The sequence below is a fragment of the Panthera pardus genome, unplaced genomic scaffold (assembly GCF_024362965.1).
Source record: "Panthera pardus isolate Hobbes unplaced genomic scaffold, ASM2436296v1 HiC_scaffold_2, whole genome shotgun sequence".
NCBI classification, from domain to species: domain Eukaryota; kingdom Metazoa; phylum Chordata; class Mammalia; order Carnivora; family Felidae; genus Panthera; species Panthera pardus.
The window spans coordinates 29,290,315-29,310,032 of NW_026526765.1; the positions used below are offsets into that span (position 1 = coordinate 29,290,315).

The 19,718-nt window shown below is 41.4% G+C and overlaps 1 protein-coding gene across 1 annotated transcript in view; it reads left to right on the top strand.

Annotated features, from left to right (window-relative positions):
• Positions 1–19,485, top strand: part of SLC1A3 (solute carrier family 1 member 3) — a 78,781-nt gene extending 59,296 nt beyond the window's left edge. Inside the window, exons 4-10 of the mRNA XM_019438077.2 lie at positions 1,605–1,809; positions 4,661–4,703; positions 7,895–8,187; positions 10,928–11,161; positions 11,745–11,939; positions 14,841–14,975; positions 17,227–19,485. Coding sequence (XP_019293622.1) covers positions 1,605–1,809; positions 4,661–4,703; positions 7,895–8,187; positions 10,928–11,161; positions 11,745–11,939; positions 14,841–14,975; positions 17,227–17,431 — 1,310 coding nt within the window. The 3' untranslated portion in view covers positions 17,432–19,485. The remainder of the gene's footprint in view (positions 1–1,604; positions 1,810–4,660; positions 4,704–7,894; positions 8,188–10,927; positions 11,162–11,744; positions 11,940–14,840; positions 14,976–17,226) is intronic.
• Positions 19,486–19,718: the final 233 nt, after the last annotated feature.

The following is a 19,718-nucleotide window of genomic DNA, read 5'->3' on the forward strand; positions in this document are numbered from 1 at the left end:
AAATGCGTGGGGAGGAGAAGTTAAATTCATGCATTAAAGCCAAAGTTGGCCTTGCTGTTTGTGGGAGCTGCAAGTGGTTTTCTCAGAGGCAGAAAGTACAGGAAGATTATTTACATAAAAGCAAAGTTCAAGTTCCCACTCCATTTTATTTGTTGTTAACTAAGACCTGAGACAGTCACTTAAGTGTTTTTAAATCTGTGTTACAGGTTGTTGTTAAAAATAAGAACGTATCATAAGCATGATAATAAGTGTTTATTATGAACGACAGGGTTCAAATACAAATGAAATTATAAATTGAAAGCTCTGGCCTCAATTCCCACATCAGCTCATTACCATTCTATCATGTTTTTTTGGGCAAACCCAGCCAGTTATCTGGCAACTGTGGATACTATTTTTTCCAATACTTTACCTTACTCTAAATATGTTGGTATGAACAGGGTCACTACCTAAAGATTGAACCACTATTAGAATCTGATACTGATCATTGGGATACAGTATAACCTTTTAGTACAATTTATAAAAACACAATTTTAAATAGTAAAGAAAATAGGCCCAATTCATTATAATTGGATTGTACTATAATTGGATTTTAGAGTTTTAGTGCGATTCAGGAGGGGAAAGAAAGAAGAAAAGTGGGGAAATAACTAATGAAACAGAAGAGCTCATATTATTATAATCTAATCTTCTGAGGGGTTTGTATCATTTCCAATTTTTTTCCATCCAAGAGGCATTAAGATGTGTTCCATTTGCTAGAGTAGTAAGGGAAATCTTGAAAGTCACGCCTCCTTTTTTACCTAGGATAACACCTCGCCTGAGGTAGACTTTGAAGAATGTCCTGAAAACAAGGGGGTGAAGATGTTTAACATGAGATGAGGTACTCCATGCCCAGGGGATGAGGTGGAAACATGAGAAGAACCCTACCAAAATAAAAAAAAAAAATTTTTTTGTAATTTTGATGAGATGAAATGAAATGAAACCACAGAGAAACTGTTTGAGAACTTTGGCTTTATAACATAATGTCTAATTTAAATGCAAGTTGAAGCTAAGTTAGTAGGTGATCAGAATAATGGCTTCAATTTTGCATAAAGACATCAAAAAAGAGCTCCCAAGTACTTATATAAAATAATAATTCTTGGAAGAATATTTAGTGCCAGTTAATCCTTGCGAGACACCACAGTGAGTTGAAATATGCTCAAGTTATCCTGCCAGAAAATTGTTCTAAGTAACTCTTCATCTACAGATACACACACGCTACTCGCTATGTACACTCATAGCCTCCCCATCCAGTAATAACGTAGGAGACAATTTAATGTCCCTTTCATATTATTAGAGAGCCATGTGAAATCAACTCTTGAGGCAAGAAAAGGGTGATCAGGTGTTTGCTGACACAGCTGATGACTAGCTATTCTATGGCGCTTTTTTTTTTCACCTTTTATGATGCCTTGACTAAAAATGATGCCAAGTTCTCATAACTTATGTAAAATCCCATTGCCGGGTGGAATGAGGGCAGGGGGTTGTAGAAGGAAATACTGTTCCCGTTACCCTCCACTGGAGAATTCCTTGGACTGACTTCCTGAAAATCTCCTTCTGTTTGCCTTCACCAGGAATGGCGGCCCTAGATAGTAAGGCGTCAGGGAAGATGGGAATGCGAGCTGTAGTCTATTACATGACTACGACCATCATTGCCGTGGTGATTGGCATAATCATTGTCATCATCATCCACCCCGGGAAAGGCACAAAGGAAAATATGCACAGAGAAGGCAAAATTGTACAAGTGACAGCTGCAGACGCCTTCCTGGACCTGATCAGGTACGTCCTTGCAAGCCCATCCTTTGGGTATGTTTTGACCACCCAACCCCTCATTTGGGGGAGCTAATCAAACCACAAAACAGGTGTCTAACTGAACCAGCCTTGCTGGGCTTTGCAATGAAGGTCACATCTTTACTTCTTTCTAATAGAAATTAAAGTAAATTTTTATTTTCTGATCTAATGGGAAAGAGGTGAGAAGAACAGAGAGAGGATATAGATTTTGAGTGCCCTGTTTTGAGGATTCACTGATCACTGATCACTCTATTCTCTGATCACTCGGTTCTCCTTTCAGCTGTGCTGCTTACCTTGGAATATTAATAAGCCTTACCCTACTTTTTTCCAGTTTTGCTGTTTAAGGTTAGCTTGTGTTCAAGTATAGCCTGTGGATTGGACTCTTCTAATTTAGAATTTGTCATCTGTATCATCATCCATTATACACAACAATTTCTGTCCAGAAGGGACTTTAAAGATCATCTGGTCATACTTGTTCTAAGGTTTTCCTTTTATACCATTTATGAAGAAAGGATTTGGCAGAGCAGCAAGAAAAGATTAAAGGGTGGCTTCTTTGGCATTGTTTTGTATACAAACCATACACCGATTGCAAATGAGTCTTATCTGATTCTTGAAAGGGACTTGATGGCAGAGTCATCTCACACAGAACTGTGAAGTAAACCAAGGTTTGATCCTGACACCTTCCTGTTTGTTCTCTCTACACACCTTCGCTTGCATCAGTCAGATCCTGGCTGGAAGCACATTGCATATTCAAAAGGATCCCTGAGAGGGCTTTGCAAAGGTACAGACAGGGTTAAGGGAGCCTACAAGGGGTGGTAAGGCACCAGGGGACTGAAGGCAATAGGAAGGTGTTTTGTTGCCACCCCAGCTCTGAGGGGCAAAGAGAGGAATTCAGGAAGAGCTGTGGTCTTGGGAAAAGGCTCTGTGACAAGAATAATAGCTCTAATTTAGAGGGAGAGCACTGCTGCCCAACCTGTCAAAGAGAGAGCTGAAGAATGTGCATATCCACTTCCATGTCCCACTACCCTGTCATCTGTTGGCACATCCCACTGTACAAACCCAAAAGGAAGCCGGAAGGCAAGAGAGCCCACGTGCTACAACCCAAGGGGCCAGACTCCCAGAGTACAGAGCAGGATGGACAGTGGGTCTAGAAAGACAAATGGAAGATACCCCAGCACAGGCCTCTATATTTCCCACCTGCTTGGCATTCCTCCACCATGTAGCCTTCCCAACCTATCCTCCCCAAACCTGGCCCTTTCCTCCCTACTATACAACTTTCTTACAAAGCGACTGGTTTGCCAATCCTAGATGCCTACCCCAAAGGGTCGCCCGTTGATCATCTGAAAGAAAGTCTTCCTAGGCACTTGATTTCACATGCCATCTCAAGGGATGGCTCTGTGTCAGGTAGATTTAGCAGAGATTTGAGCAACAAAGGCTCTCTTCAGCAGCATTTCTGAATTTCTACCATGAATGACTTTGTACCATCTGTTTGAGAGAACAACCCAGCCCCATAGATCCTCTTCTTAAAAGCCCTTTTTAGGAGTTAATCACAAATATCTGAAGGTAAGAAGCCACCCTATATAACATTATTTTATACCAAGTTGTTACCTGATAGCTATGATTTTATTCAGTTCAGAAAATTAATTAAGGCTTTTCACCATTTTTTCACGAACTTTACCATTAGGTAGGTTAGGAGTATTTTATTATATTCTCTTTCTGTATAATTTCTACTCCTTGTTTAAAGAATTGGGATCTTGTCATCCCAATTCTGGTTGATCCATCTGAATGCTGTGTGTTTCTGCCTCTCCTTGCCCGCCCCACTGGTAGGCCTGTGTATGACTAACCTATCCCCACCCAGTCACTTGGCTTGAGCATTTTTCCTGAAATCTCCCGAACCCACATTTCTGTCAAGATTTATAAAAACAGACTCACAGAGCATAGATAGGAAGGAAAAGCAAATAGGATGGTCTAGGCAGTAAGAAGAAAGGGACTAGAGTTTTTAACCTTAAAATATGACTTTGATAGCACACAACTGCTGGGATCTCGGGCTCTGCAACTGCCTGGGCCATGTCTCCTCCCACAGTCTTCAACCTTGGAGTCCTAATGACAGTTTAATCCAGTCTCCTCCTCAACAGATAAATCAACTAAAACCTGAATAGGTGCAGTGACTTGGCCAAGGTCACACAGCTGGTTAGAGACTCTCCAGCTAGATTGTTGTCCCTTGAACTCTACCATGAACTCAAACACTGCTCTGAGAAAGTGACAAACTTTGCCACATGTACCACAAGTTTAAGTTTTGTGGGCCGTCTCCCTGTTGGTTACCAAGAAGCCTCAGAAGCTCCAGTAATTCAAAGTAAATATCCCATCCCCCAGAGGGCCTTTGGGAGGACTCTGTAGAGAACAAAATTCCACAGTCTGGCCATGGCATATGATTCAGAACATTCAGTCCCTGGACACATGGCACAAAACCAAAATGGACACTATTCAATAATACCTCAGTTTACCAGAACATGTGTAGCCAAAGCTGTTTCCATTCTCACTTTGGTTCTTCCTGGGAGCGGGATTTGAAGATACAATGATGAAGTGAAAAATCCCATTGTCTGACAAAAGGACAGAGGAGTTGAATTTGAGATTTCCCTGGAAAATATGAACTACATGGGCCCCACTTAAGGATGACCATATGTCCCATTACAAGACATAAAATCCACCAACACCTTTCTTTTTTTCCCATATGCTACTTAGTTCAATACAATCTTTACCTTAGACACAATGAAAAAGTGTTTAAGAAACAAACTTATTATTTGAGAACTTTTTCAAGTGACCATTATTTTCTTTGCAGGAATATGTTCCCTCCAAATCTGGTGGAAGCCTGCTTTAAACAGGTAAACACTCTATAGCCACTAATTCGCTTTTGAAATTCCTCTTTGGCATACCAAACAGAGTGGGACCTCCTTAACCATTTTGTTTTATTTTTTTTCCATTTCTCTGCAGTAAGAAACACTCTTTTGCCAACCAGATGGAAAGCACTAGGGTTTTCTGGGGGATTTGTAGGGTGTGGGGAGGTCTTACCCTGTACTAAAGGCTTATTAGTTACCAGGTACTAAATGTGTCGCATACGAATAGCTCATCGAGTCTCTGTTAATTGTTAAAAAGGCCAATCAGGAGACTCCCTCCCTCTTCTTGTCCCCACATTCCACACACAAAAGCCCACCAAGCAAACAAATTCTAGTAGAAGATACATTTACAATTTGCTTTAAACATTAGAGAGATTATTCAAGTTTCTGGGTTTAATGTAAAAAGTGAATGGGTTGTTTTTTTTAAAGTCTCCTAAGAGCCTTATGGATTCTATGTGCCAAGCACTAATGTTATATTCAGTCCTCACATGAATATGATGGGTATCATTGTCTTCATTTCATTGATGAGGAAACTCATCTATGATAATTCAGGATTGTCTAATAGGCACAAGATCTTACAAGTAATAAATGGTAGATCCAGAATCCAAACCTACTGTGCTGACTCCAAATTCTATCCTCTTTCTGCTCCTACATTCTGCTTCCTGGAAAGGTTTGAGACACCTCCCTGGAGGCTATAGTGAGGTCCAGTTTCTTTTCCTTTTCGCCCATATCCAAACAGTTCTTGGCTGTCTGTGTTGTGGATACAAATATACTTTGCTGCTAGGGATTAAAGTTCATTCTAACTTCACCTGAATAAAAAAAGCTTTGTGGCCCAAAACATTAAAAGGAAAACACTTAGACATTCTGGGTTAAATAATAGTTCCAAAACATTTCTCCAGATGGTGTTACTTGACCCTAGTTGTAATTCCCTAACCCTATCTGTAAAACAAACAAAATAAAACCCCAGCCTCGTGGAGGACTAAATTTTACACATACAAGTCACCCTTTGTCCCCCCACTTTTTAAAATTTTTGTTGACTATTTTTAATAGGTAATGTGTGCACACGCTGCAAGATTCAAACAGAATCCTTTCTTTAAAAAAAAGTTTAAGAAGCCCAAATCGAACTTTCTTTATTCAAAACCAACAATAACCATAAATAATAAACCCCTTTCAATCCAACAAGCCAACCCCAGCACCATGGGGCTGACTATTCCAGTTAGTCAGCTGGCACTGGACAACATCAAAAATGCTGATTTCTAGCAGCACCAGGAAAAGTGCAGACTTAAGCAGATTTATTGTATTTGGTTTGGGATTGCATTTACAGGATTTTGAAAGGGAAGCAAAAGTATCTTCCCAGATCTATTTGTCTTAGGCCAGAATGCAAACGAGGTTGCTATTTCTGTAGGCTACAAACTGTGTCTAAGGGGAAAGAGTTGGAGGCTTAGGAAAGGCTAACCAGGATTGGAAATCTACCCTAGACAATCCATAAAATGCATAAGCATCCTGATGAAATAGAGATTTGAGAGTTGACGGGAATAGGACACCAAAAAGGGCCAGTTTCTTTGTTACTTAGAATTACAAGCAGTATCACTGGTTGTTCAGAGATGTGTTCACAGTATTGACAGCTGGCTGTCCTTGTTTGAGAATAGTGGTTTCCTATTGGACAAAAAAGTGTCCCATTCACTCTTGGTAGAGAAATGGCCCAGCACTTCATGTACAGCTGTGAGAACCAGTCAACATCCATACATTATTACTCTCCCTGATCCTTGACTACCATCAACACAAAGGCCAGGAATTCTGCTCTCATTAAAATCATAGATGGATGGGCTTAATTGTTTTATATGGTCACAATCATATGCTCACATCTTCTGTCTGGGGCATCTACGCAGAAGCTATTGGGAAAACACCATATCTTGAATACGAAGAGAAATTCCTTTGTTGACCTGAGAGTTAGGGTGTCATCCTCAGTTATTAATGAAACATCTATTCTTAAGAATAATATTATCAAAAGTGCCTAGAAGACCTTTGTTGGGGAATTTTTAAATTGTTTTAAATTTTGTTAAGTTTTTAAATTAATTCCAGTTTAGTTAACATACAGTGTTTATTAGTTTCAGGTATACAATATAGTGATTCAACAATTCTATACATTATTCAATGCTCATCATGATAAATTCTCTCTTTAATTCCCATCACCTATTTAATCCATCCTCCCACCTACCTCCCCTCTGGTAACCATCAGTTTGTTCTCCATAGTTAAGAGTCTGTCTCTTGGTTTCTCTCTCTCTCTTTTCCCTTTGTTCATTTATTTTGTTTCTTAAATTCCACATATGAATAAAATCATATGGTATTTGTCTTTCTCTGACTGACTTATGTCACCTAGCATTATACCCTCTAGCTCCATCCACGTTGTTGCAAATAGCAAGATTTCATTCTTTTTATGGTTGAGTAATATTCCATTGTATATATGTACCCCGCATCTTCTTTATCCATTCATCAGTAAACAGTTACATGGGCTGCTTTTATAATTTGGCTATTGTAAATAATGCTGCTATAAACATTGGGGTGCATATGGCATTTAAAAATTTTACTATTCAATGAAATCCCCAGCTAAGTCTAGTCCCTAAAGGGTTTTGTTATTGAGCACCATTAGCCAATAGTAGTGTAGTACTTTAAAATTTACAAGATGTTCTCATATATTCTGCTTAATTTGATCACAACAACCCTGTGAGGTAGAACCACCATAGTTCTTTCTGTTTCACAGCTGCAGAACATGAGCTGAAGGATGTTCAGTGATTTGTCCATGATCTCATAGCATGATCCTATAGACAGTAAAGGGACTATTGTGAATGTTTGGATTTATAGTTCTTAAAAGCCCATTATACTCATTTTATTAGGGTTTCAAAAAAAAAAAAAAAAAAAAACCCTACTTCAACGTCTTCAGCCAGATACCTCCTTCCTGTTAAGATATGCTTTATATTTGAGTGCGTGTGTGTCTGTCTGTGCTGAGGAACTGGTAGGGGTTCGTCACAGATTAGATGGATAGATGATAGATACCTTCTATAACACTATTCTCTGAATGCAAGGTATTGTATATGATTATAGAAAATTTGGACAACAGAAAAGTTAAAAACAGAAAACAAAAATCACCTTTAATCCCTGTTGTGCCTTTTCTTTTAAAGTTTAAAACCAACTATGAGAAGAGAAGCTTTAAAGTGCCCATCCAGTCCAATGAAACACTCGTGAGCGCCGTGATAAACAATGTGTCGGAGGCCATGGAGACTCTTACAAGGATCACAGAGGAGCTGGTCCCAGTTCCAGGGTCTGTGAATGGGGTCAATGCCCTTGGACTAGTTGTCTTCTCCATGTGCTTTGGATTTGTGATTGGAAACATGAAAGAGCAGGGACAAGCCCTGAGAGAGTTCTTTGATTCTCTTAACGAAGCCATCATGAGATTGGTAGCAGTGATAATGTGGTACGTATTTCCATTGGCTACATATGCTGTATCCAGATGCTTATTACCATCAACATGTGTTCTGTACTGAGGAAGATGCCACCAGGCAGGATAGCCAATTGCAACAATTCCACGTGGGTAAACACAAGAAAATCAATGATTTTCTGGGCCTGTAGTGGCCTTGAACCTGTCTGCAAGCCTCTCTTAATAAGTTTGCTTCCTTGTTTTTGAAAGGTGTCTACTTCTTCAGTCCGGTGCTGATGGGATCCCATTCCTCATTCCTTCATTTTATATCTATTTAGTCTATATCTATTCAATATATGTTCATTAAGTGTCTACTATATGCCAAGCATATAATGCCAGGTACTCTGGACATAGCAATGAAGAAAACAGACGAGGATGTCCTAGAGCTTGTATTCTTTTAAGGGACATAGAAAATAAACACACAAATCCACCATGTGCTTTAGTAACAAATACTGTGAAAAAATAAATAAAACAGCAGATTTTCTTTTGTGTGATCTGATATGATAAAAGGCAACTGGGGAAGAAGCATAAAATTTGCCTTGGATGGTTTGGATGGTGCACAAAGGCCTCTGAGGAGGTGACTTTGTTGCTAAGATCTGACTGACTAGGAGAAGCTAGCCATTCAAAGTGCCAGGGGAAGAGCATTCCCAGTGGAGGGAAAAGCAAACACAGAGGCCCCTTGACCTTCAGAAAAAGTGAGATTGCCTCTCCTCCGTTTCAGCCCTAAGAAAGAGACATCAAATGGCAATTTGGTGGACCGCCTGAAGGACTCATGGGAAGCATTATAGAATGCCAATCCACAGTTTATAACAAAACTTCCTTCAAATAAAGTTGAGAGTAGGGTACAAATGAAAACACTAAATCTGCAAAGGAACATTGACCTTGGAAAGTAAATTCTCGCCAGCTGGGAGAGAACCGTTTGATTGGTTTAGGCCTCATGTAGGGGTTACTTTCCCTTTGGCTTTTATTTTTAATCCAGACTCCTTCTTGGCACTGGAGGGATGGAGGCATCCATTTCTAAGAAAAGCCCTCGCCAACATGATTAAAAATATCCTTTGTCTTTATTGCCTCCAAAGCCCAGAGAAATCCATTTTTCAGGAGCTTGTACGAGGTGGATGTGAACTTGGGCACGAAGACTGATCAGAATGTGGTCTCCACAGGAGCCCTTGATTGAAATCCTGGGGCCCCTCCTTTGAAATCCTGGCAGAGCTGAAAGTGGACATTTATCTTCATATTATGAAAATGCCTCCACCTTTCACCTCTTTTATGAAAGAAGCCCATTCAAGGCTGCTGAATGAACCTCACATGTAGCTTTTCTAGCTGTACATTTGCCTGCACATTCAGCCTTGAGTTATTACATTTCTGAAAACAGGTACTCTTATAATTTCCTGGCCTGTGTTTTTAAAGGACGTTTAAAAGAAGCATTGTATTTTTCAACTTGAAATAAGACCTCCACAGTTCCCAGCAGACCCTTCTCCTTCAGGGTGATTGGCCCCTCTGTTTTTGGTAACGTGAGTTTGGGCGGAGTTCACTGCATACATCAAAGGGAGTTGAAAGCAGGGCAGAGGGATCTTGATGCAACAGGGGTTGCTATACATACAAGTTGTTTTGTGTCTCGTTTGTTCATTCTTGCCAGGCTACAGGGGAAGATCACAAATGTCAGTAGCAGCGGGTGGGTGACAATTACTTAACTAGAACATCTGTAACCTGATCGTGGCGGTACCTGCATGCACATTGTTAATTTGAATAGCTTTGGATTGATTATATGGTTGCCTTCGATCTGTGGGAAATGGTACTAGTTTTCCATTGCCACTATAACATGAAATTTACTCAGTAAATTTATTTAAAAGCTGATTTGAAGACTAATACTGAGTGATAGTGTAAGTGGTATGTAATATGGGGAAAAAGTAATAAAAACGGACTTCGATTAAGAGAGATGACTGCAAATCTAAAACACTGAAATGTCATTGTGTGTCTTGCTTTAAGTTGGAACGCAGGCTCTGATGTGGGAAACCCTCCCAAAGTCTGGATATTGGTTCAGTGGATTCTGGCTGTGCAGGGTGAGGTGTTCTCTTAGAAAGAGAACAAAAGGCAGGGGGAGTTGGGTGGCATCTGAGGACCACAAAAGTGACTCAGATGAGGTGAAAGGAGAATGATCTAGAAAAAGAGGGGAGAAAAAAACAAAAAACAAAAAACAATAAAAACCCCACAAAACCTCTGTACCTGTCTTTTATCATAGGCTAAGGAGAAAAAAAAAATTGTGGCCTAGCGAAATTCTGAGAGGAAAGCCTGATTATGCGCTATTTATATTTAAATTTATATTTAAAAAAGAAAAGAAAAGGGACGCCTGGGTGGCTCAGTCATTTGAGCATCCGATTTCAGCTCAGGTCCTGATCTCCTGGTCCGTGAGTTGGAGCCCCACATCCAGCTCCGTGCTGACAGCTCAGAGCCTGGAGCCTGCTTTTGATTCTATGTCTCCCTGTCTCTCTCTCTGCCTCTCCCCCACTCATGCCATGTCTCCCCCCCTTTCTCTCTCTCTCTCTCTCTCTCTCTCTCTCTCAAAAATAAATAAATAAATTTTAAAGAAAAGAAGTTCACAGTTTCTGCAAGTTCTAATAGTCTCCTGGGCACAAAAAGCGTGGAAATAACCCTCACGTTTTCTTGTCACGTGGTAGTTTCTTTGGAATAGCTCATTGGAGATCAGGCTTCCGACTGTGCGTATGTTGCTTCTACATAGGTACGCCCCTCTGGGCATCCTCTTCCTGATTGCAGGGAAAATTGTTGAGATGGAAGACATGGGAGTGATTGGGGGGCAGCTTGCCATGTACACGGTGACGGTCATCGTCGGCCTGCTCATTCACGCAGTCATTGTCCTGCCCCTCCTCTACTTCTTGGTAACTCGGAAAAACCCTTGGGTTTTTATTGGAGGGTTGCTGCAGGCACTCATCACAGCTCTAGGAACCTCGTCCAGGTATGTATGGATATATGTGTGGCTTATTCCTATCAAGAAGTGTAGCTCAAACTTAACTTTAATCCAGAACCCTGGAGGGCGGGGGGGGGGGGGGGGGGGGGTAGGGGGTGCGGTTCTGGGTTTTACACTTCCAGGCATATGAATATATGAATTGGCCTTTTCACTCAGGTGCTAATCAGACCTAGTTGGGATTGAGGGAATGGTTGGCTCTCCTTTGGGGAGACAAACATATCAGCTATTCCCTTCCTGTCCACTGTCATCTCTCTCTTCCAGTTGACCTTTGCCTGAGGGAAAGATGGCAGAGTCACTCGGCACAGGCCATGAGGATAGGGGATAATCACAAGTGATGCCTCACAGAAGAACCCAGGAGCAGGAGAGCTGCAAATAACCCAGTGAGGGGACCCACACTGTTGCTAACCCTAATCCCCTATTTATACAAGTGCTGACTTAGTTCCCTTTAAATTAGGACATGGGAAAGGAAGGAACTCTGTCCAAAGTACTAAACACAGGGTCATGGTCTAAACCATCTGGACGATCAGCTGACACACCTTTTTTTTTTTTTTTTTTTTTTTACCATTCTCAGTTCTGCTACCCTACCCATCACCTTCAAGTGCTTGGAAGAGAACAATGGTGTGGACAAACGAGTCACCAGATTTGTGCTCCCAGTGGGGGCAACCATTAACATGGATGGGACTGCACTCTATGAGGCTTTGGCTGCCATTTTCATCGCTCAAGTTAACAACTTTGAGCTGAACTTTGGACAGATTATTACAATCAGGTATGAGGAAAGTTCTACACAACATTTGCTTAAGAATGACTCTACATGATGAGACGGTGATCAGGGATTGGATAAAGAAACTTGTTGGGAAGCAGATCATACATAAACCGGAGGTTGGGATTTGTGGCAATAGCTTTACTTTTGATATTTAGATATTTTTATTAGTTTTTTTAAATTACAGATGTACACATTTATTAATAATGAAATTCTAATAATATAGAAATGTAGATAGTAAGAAGTGTAACTTACCTGCCACTATCACCCCCCATCTTTCCATAGGTGACCACTGTTAATGTTTGGGGTACAAAAACCATTTCTAGTGCCTAGACACGCACACACACACACACACACACTTTTTTGTAATTAATGGAATCATACCATGCATACTGCTTGCCACTGGATTGATTTATTTATCAATGTACCATCGATAAAACATCTAACTCTTATAAAATCTACAGAATACATAGCATGGATATTTCTTTTTTAAAAATGTTAGATTATACTCCAGTTTTAAATAGCATTAAAATGTGTTAGCTTTTACTGACAGTATTAAAAAAAATACACTTGAAAAACTGGATTAACATTTTGTCTTGGGTTAATTTTTAGGCACTATAAAATAGAGGAGAGGCCACAAATAGATTGAGAATTTTATTTCCGTGGACTATTTTTTAACTATTACATTTGAGGTATCTGGTGAAAGGTAATTTTCCTTTCCACACCTTCCCCTAATTTTTTAGTTTCCTTCTCCAGAGGCAACCACTGTGGCTTGCTAATTTCTTTTATATTCTTCTGGCACTAGCCCATGCATATCCACGTGCATATGTGATTGTAATCCCCCATTTTTACTCATTGACAGTCAGTTATGCACAACAGACCAATAAGTGACTGCAAGAGAGACTCACAATCCAGATCAGACCCTCCTCTTCAGTGTGTGTGTGTGTGTGTGTGTGTGTGTGCGCGCGCACGTGCGTGTGTGAATTATCATCAGCAATTTGTTTTGGATATCAAAATAGTTTTTTTCACTTTTCATTATAAAAACTATCTTACAAATGGGAAAGTTGAAATAAAATGATGACAGACATCTACCCAAATCCAACGATTAACATTTTACCATTTTTTGCCTCTTTCTCTGCCTTCATTACATTTCACATATACAGAGTCCAACATAGATCTCCTGAGAATAAGAGTCATTTTCTACATAACCACAATAGTAGGAATCTTTAAAATACTTCCAGAATACCCACTCTGTATCCAAATTTCCCCAGTTGCCCCAAAAATATCTTGTGTAGCTTTTTCCCCTAGACCACAATATAATCCATATCTATGGCTTGCATTTGGTTTTCATGTCATTTTAGTCTGTTTTCAATCTCTCAATTCCCCCACCTTTTGTGTGTGTGCACACATATGTCTATTTGGAAATAAGTTATGTTAGACTCCATATATATGTTTTGAGTTACTGGAAAATAATAATAGTCGTAGGATGCGTGACGATTAAAAAATGAGGCCGATCATGGCCAGAAGTGAGTGTCCTGGGGGTTCTGGGAGGCCTGAGCACAGTCTGACCACACTGGGACTGGGAGGTCAGTATCTCAGCTCACCATAACCTATTCTTGGGCATACTCTGGTATACTGGTTGAAAATCCCTGAGTTATAAACAAAGGTTCAGTTGCATGTGGTAGAGTAAAAAAATAATAATAACAATAAGAGTGACTTCAAGACAGAACTGCATTTTTTCCTCATGTGGAACAGCTCTGTTCCACAAAGCCCTCAAGGCTGGTAGTGTTTTACAGTGTAAGGGACTGGGGTGTCGTTTCCATCGTCTCTGGGGTGTCACCCTCATCCAAGTGGTCCAGGATGGCTTATCACCACCTCCAAATCTTAGCCACTGGGAAGAGGAGGAGGGCATAGCGTGCAAGGTACTTGGTCACTTTCATCCATATTTCATTGGCCAGAACTTAAGCTCCAAGGGAGGCTGGGAAACGTAGTCTTCATTCTGAACAGCCATTTACCAACTAAATATTCTAGTACCACAGAAGAGGGACAATATGAGGGAACCATATAGTCTCCTCCACAGACATACTGCTTCATTAATTCCACTTTATATCTAGGTAATACTTTACTATTTATAAAACATTTTCCACAGTGTCACATCAGCCTGAATCAAATAGGTATTTAACAGAGTCCTAGACAGGTTGTATGCCTTACAAATCAGGTCTACACTGCCTCCATAAAAAATATTTATAGTCATATAGAACTTTGTTCATAAATCATTTGCTTTTGCATTAATAACTTTGATTTGTTTTTCTGACCACATTAACCTTACAAGTTCAGTAACTTTACAATCCTCTACTTGGACAGAATTATTGGAAACAAATTGTTATTGTAACTATGCAGTCTTTTAGACCTTGGAAAATATTTTCAGGTATGTGCAAAAGTACATAGCTACCAATTTCTTCATTTAAAAATGGCTGTAGTTGGGGCGCCTGGGTGGCTCGGTCGGTTAAGCGTCCGACTTCGGCTCAGGTCATGATCTCACCGTCTGTGAGTTCAAGCCCCGCGTTGGGCTCTGTGCTGACAGCTCGGAGCCTGGAGCCTGCTTCAGATTCTGTGACTCCCTCTCTCTCTGACCCTCCCCGTTCATGCTCTGTCTCTCTCTGTCTCAAAAATAAATAAACGTTAAAAATAAAATAAAATTTAAAAAAAAAGAACCTCTTCATAAATACTGGTTAACGTTATTGTTAGCTCCGCGGGTTTTTTACACTCTCATCTAAAGGTTTCTAAAGCACGTCCTCTTCTGTTAACTTGGCAAGTCAGACATCGCCGCTGTGCATGGTTTTTCCGGGGCCTATCATTTGGGGAGATGTGTACAAATGTTTTACGTTTGGGGAATTCTTTTAACAGCATCACAGCCACAGCCGCCAGTATCGGGGCAGCTGGGATTCCTCAGGCGGGTCTGGTCACCATGGTCATCGTGCTGACATCCGTGGGCCTGCCCACCGACGACATCACGCTCATCATCGCCGTGGACTGGTTTCTGTGAGTATGCTCTGGCTGCCTCCCGGCTTGCTGTTGCAGGGACTCCCTCTGTCTTCCTAAGGAACCTGGCAGCTGGGCACTCCCGCCAAAAGGGCTCCAAGAGCAGGGGCAGCTTGGCGTGTAATTGAATTGTCCTCACCGCCTGGTCCCTGCCCTTATCTGGAGGCCAAGTCCCAGACGCCAAGCGCTCTCGCTCCCTTATCAGCCCAGGGGGCACATCTGGCAACTACACTTCTCACTCCATAAAGCCATCCGGCGATTGGGAAACCGGCTGTCTGAAAGCCGACATAAATCAGCAAGGCATTTTCTGAATTGCACAACACGTCCCCGTGGTGGTGAGAACAGAACTACAGGCCCCACACACTGGCTCAGGCCCTTTTCCTTGTGCTTCCCATTCCAATGGCGTAATGCAGCACAGATGTGCACGTCCAAACCCAGCGGGGAGAGGGGCAGCCGTGCAGTGGGAGAACTAGTGAAGCAGAAATGACTTTTGGCTCTGGGGAAAAGGCACCCCCCATCCTCTCAGACCCTAATTTGGGGGGCCCAGCCCTCTCCCATGTTCCCCTCACCCTTCCAGCTGACATATCTGCCTCTTTTCTCTCATAAATTCCCTTTCCGTTGCAAAAACATCTTTTCACAGGCTGCCCGAAGCGAATGCCTAGAAGGACACAGTAGATGCTGGAGTCAACTGTATGTTGTCTTCACTAGAAGGGTCACGAGGAGCTGACGGGTGTGCTCAAGGCATGATAGGTGGGAGCAGGGTAGGCAGTTGAGAGCATGAGTCCCACAGTCACTTGGATCTGTGTTTGCATCCCAGCCCGGTGTGACATTGGGCAACCTCACCAGCCACCCCAGTTTCCGCCTCTGTAAAATGGAGATGATAATGCTTCCACCACCCCCTGGGGTTTCGAGGATTAACTGCAATGATGCACGGAAGGCATTCAGCCCACTGTTGGGCCCATGGTTGGCACTCAACTCCTTGAGGACTTTTATAGTGTAAAACTGTGATTCTCAAAGCTTTCAGCCTCAGGACCCCTTTATACTTAAAAACTACTGAGGACCCCAAAAGTTTTTATCTATATGGATTCTATCAATATTTATCATATTAGGAAAACAGTTTTTTAATTTTTTTATGCTTTTATTTTATTTTTGAGAGAGACAGAGTGCGAGCGGAGGAGGGGCGGAGAGAGAGGGAGACATAGAATCCAAAGCAGCCTCCAGACCCTGAGCTGTCCGCACAGAGCCTGACTAGGGGCTTGAAGTCATAGACCATGAGATCATGACCTGAGCTGAAGTTGGATCCTTAACTGACTGAGCCCCCCAGGCGCCCCGAAAACAGACATTTTTAAGTGCTAAATTCATTTAAAGGTTATAATAATAAATTCATTATATCCTAACATAAATAATATTTTTGCAAAAAAATGTCATTTACCAAACTAAAAATTTTGGGAAAAGAATGATACCCTTTTATTTTATTTTTGGAAATCTCCTTAGTGTCTGGCTTAATGCAAGACAGCTGGGGTCTCCTAACTGCTTCTGCATTGAATCTGTTGTGGTATCTTTTGTGTTATGTTGTAGTCTTTACAAAACCCCACTAGCCTTTCATGAAAAAATGAGAACAAAAAAGGGCAAATAACATCTAGCATTATCACGAAAATAGTTTTGGGGCACCTGGGTGGCTCAGTTGGTTAAGCATCTGGGTGGGCTCAGGTCATGATTTCATGGTGGGTGAGTTCGAGCCCCAAATCGGGCTCACTGCTGTCAGCGCAGAGCCTGTTTTCGGATCCTCTGTTCCCCTCTCTCTCTCTGCCCCTCCCTGTTCGTGCTCTCCTCTCTCTCTGTCTCTCTCAAAAATAAATAAACATTAAAAAATAAAATAAAATAGTTTTGACCACAGGCACCCCCAGGGGTCTCTGGATCACACTTTGAGAACTGCGGATATAAAGGAAGGTGAATTGTAGGAAAGAGAGGCAACGAGAAATTTTAAATAAAAGGAGAAAGGGAAGGGTCATTGCCCACTGTTAGGACTGGAACTAGTAACTGAAGATTGGTAATCTATATATCCTTATAACTTTTAGTAACTACTATTATAAATATTATGTGTATTATGTGATGTTGCAATTGGTGGATACACCAAGCAGAATTTTAAAAAGATGCCTCTAAAGACTTAGCAGCCGGTTCACAATATGAGCTGAGATCACATGATGTTCACAGGAGCCCCGTTTTTCCTCCCCCACACCCACACCCCCAGGGACCGCCTACGCACCACCACCAACGTGCTGGGAGATTCTCTTGGAGCCGGCATTGTGGAGCACTTGTCAAGACACGAACTGAAGAACCGAGACGTAGAAATGGGTAACTCGGTCATCGAAGAGAATGAAATGAAGAAACCCTATCAGCTGATTGCCCAGGAAAGCGAAAGTGAGAAACCCATGGACAGTGAAACCAAGATGTAGACTAACACACAAAATGCTTTCTTGAGCAGCAGGTGTTTGCAAACCATTGTAAAATGTTTCCATCTCGTTACAACTCATTCTGTCCAGTAAGCCCCTTACCTCCCTTGTCCTGCGTAATACACTGATAGGATTGGGAAGTATTCATCCAAAAACAAGGGAGGATTTTGCGAGTCGGATCAGATCTTACAAGTTTATGTGGCACATACAAAACTGTAAATGTGGTTCTTTTATAAGGTAGAGAGTCAAACAAATAGTAGGCTAAAACATGCTTTTAAATCAACCTGCAAAGTTTAAAAATCCTTCAGAATACAATTCAGTTTTAGTATCAAAACAAAACAACTTGATAAACCACAATCGGTTATCAAATGGGACAGTAGAAGGGTTTGTTCCCCTTTCTCTGCCGATTTGTGTTTTGATTTTATTAATAGCAAGACAATATGAATACTCACCTAATGCACCTGTGAGGAGGCACATAAAAGTGAAATTTCCATGTGGCCATGGGCACGTTACATCTCCTCTCTAGGCCTCAGTGTTCTCATCCGTAAAATCAAATGAGTTCCCCAGATGCCTTTATGGTCTCTTCTAGCCCAAACATCCTGTGACATCACGAAGAGCCTCCCCTCTATTTTCCCTTGGAACATCCTGTCCCAAGCAGGTATGATTCCATGGACCATGGGACTTTCAGAAAGGACGTTTACTAGGAATGAACATTTCTAAGTAGGGGACGGATGGCTGTGCGGTTTAACCAGGTCCTGTGGCCGAATATCAGTCATGCAAGTCACCAGGCTGGAGGCCATTTCGGGAGCGGAATTATTCACGAAACTCTGCTCGGTCCTTCCCAGTACGGGAAATAGGCCCTTCTTTCCTATTCTTCCCAAACCGAAGGGACTTCTCTGGGCACGATGTCTCCCACCACTCCTCAACTGACTATGGACTTTTAGGAAGTAAAATGTAAGACTAGCAACTAGCAGGCATGCTCATAGTCTTACTACGGAACACTAAAGAGCCAGGTAGGAAAGAACGGAGCATGGTTGACGTTACACAGGGGATTTTGAGACACCAAGATTTATAGATGATCTTTAAGGAAGAATTTAAAAGGAGAGGTTCTTTTTTTTTTTTTTTTTTAACCTGAAACACTTTGTCTCTTCAGTTCAAAATCATCCCCCAAGGAGGTCTGCATATGAAAATATGAGGTCACTTCTTATATATAAAGAAGTCAAATGAATGAGCTCTCTCTCTAATAGAGGTCCGTGAGCTGGGTGGGTGGTCTCTTATTTGAATAAAGTTTTTGCCTATAATCAGAAGTTCTTAGAATAAGAGCAACAAGATATTTCTTTGTGTAAGAATTCCACTTACCAAGTCATTCAAACCCTTCGGCCGGAGTGGGGTTTGGTTTTATTTTGTTTGTGTCCCTGAGAGAGATGGTAGAAGATGAATCAGTATAAAGACACGGTCAATGGGGTTCCAAGAAAAAAACAGCAGGGGCATTAGTTTCAGGCGAGGCAGCTCCCAGGTTTAGAGGAGATTAATTTTTTACCCCCTAAGGAGTATTCATTCAGTCAAAGACATGAAGTGGGAACTGTCAGACAATACCAGCTGTGTTTGAGTCTCTGACCGAAAATGGTGAAGAATGGGTTTAATTATGCTAACAGACTGGATATCTAGACATACACCCTCTGATATACAGTTAGAGACATTTTTTCTAGAGATTGTGAGCATCACGTGTGTACAAAAGTTAACGTTAGGCTGTGGTGGAATAACCATTTAATGCCGAGGCCTTATTTGGGAGATACACTCTGAAAGTTAATGTATGTGGCTGTCGTCTCACGACACCAGTAGAGCAAAAATTAATCATGTCAAATTAATTCTGTTATGCCGTGTGATCTTTTTTTTTTTTAATACTAACCATTTCTTATGGAAAGTAAATCCTCTAGGATGATCCTCTCGCCAGCCCATCACAGGCTCTGCATATAACATGCACCCCGTGTGGACTGAGAAGCATTACTTTGTAGATGTATTTTCAATAAAGAAAAAAAAATAGTTTTACATTATAATTTTGTATGTTGTTATTATTCCCATAAAGTTCCCATTCGTGGAAGTATTGCAGTAGTCTCAGGGCAATGCCGGGAAGGGATCCCCTCCAGATCTCTGTAGATTTTTACTAGGCAAAAGCTTGGGAGGACCAGCTGGGGGAGCCAGTCACAAGAAAATGAGGAAGGACGCCTGCTCTCCCGCCCAAGTCCTAGAACTAGGCTTGGTGAGGGAAGCACTTTGCAGTAACAGCCCG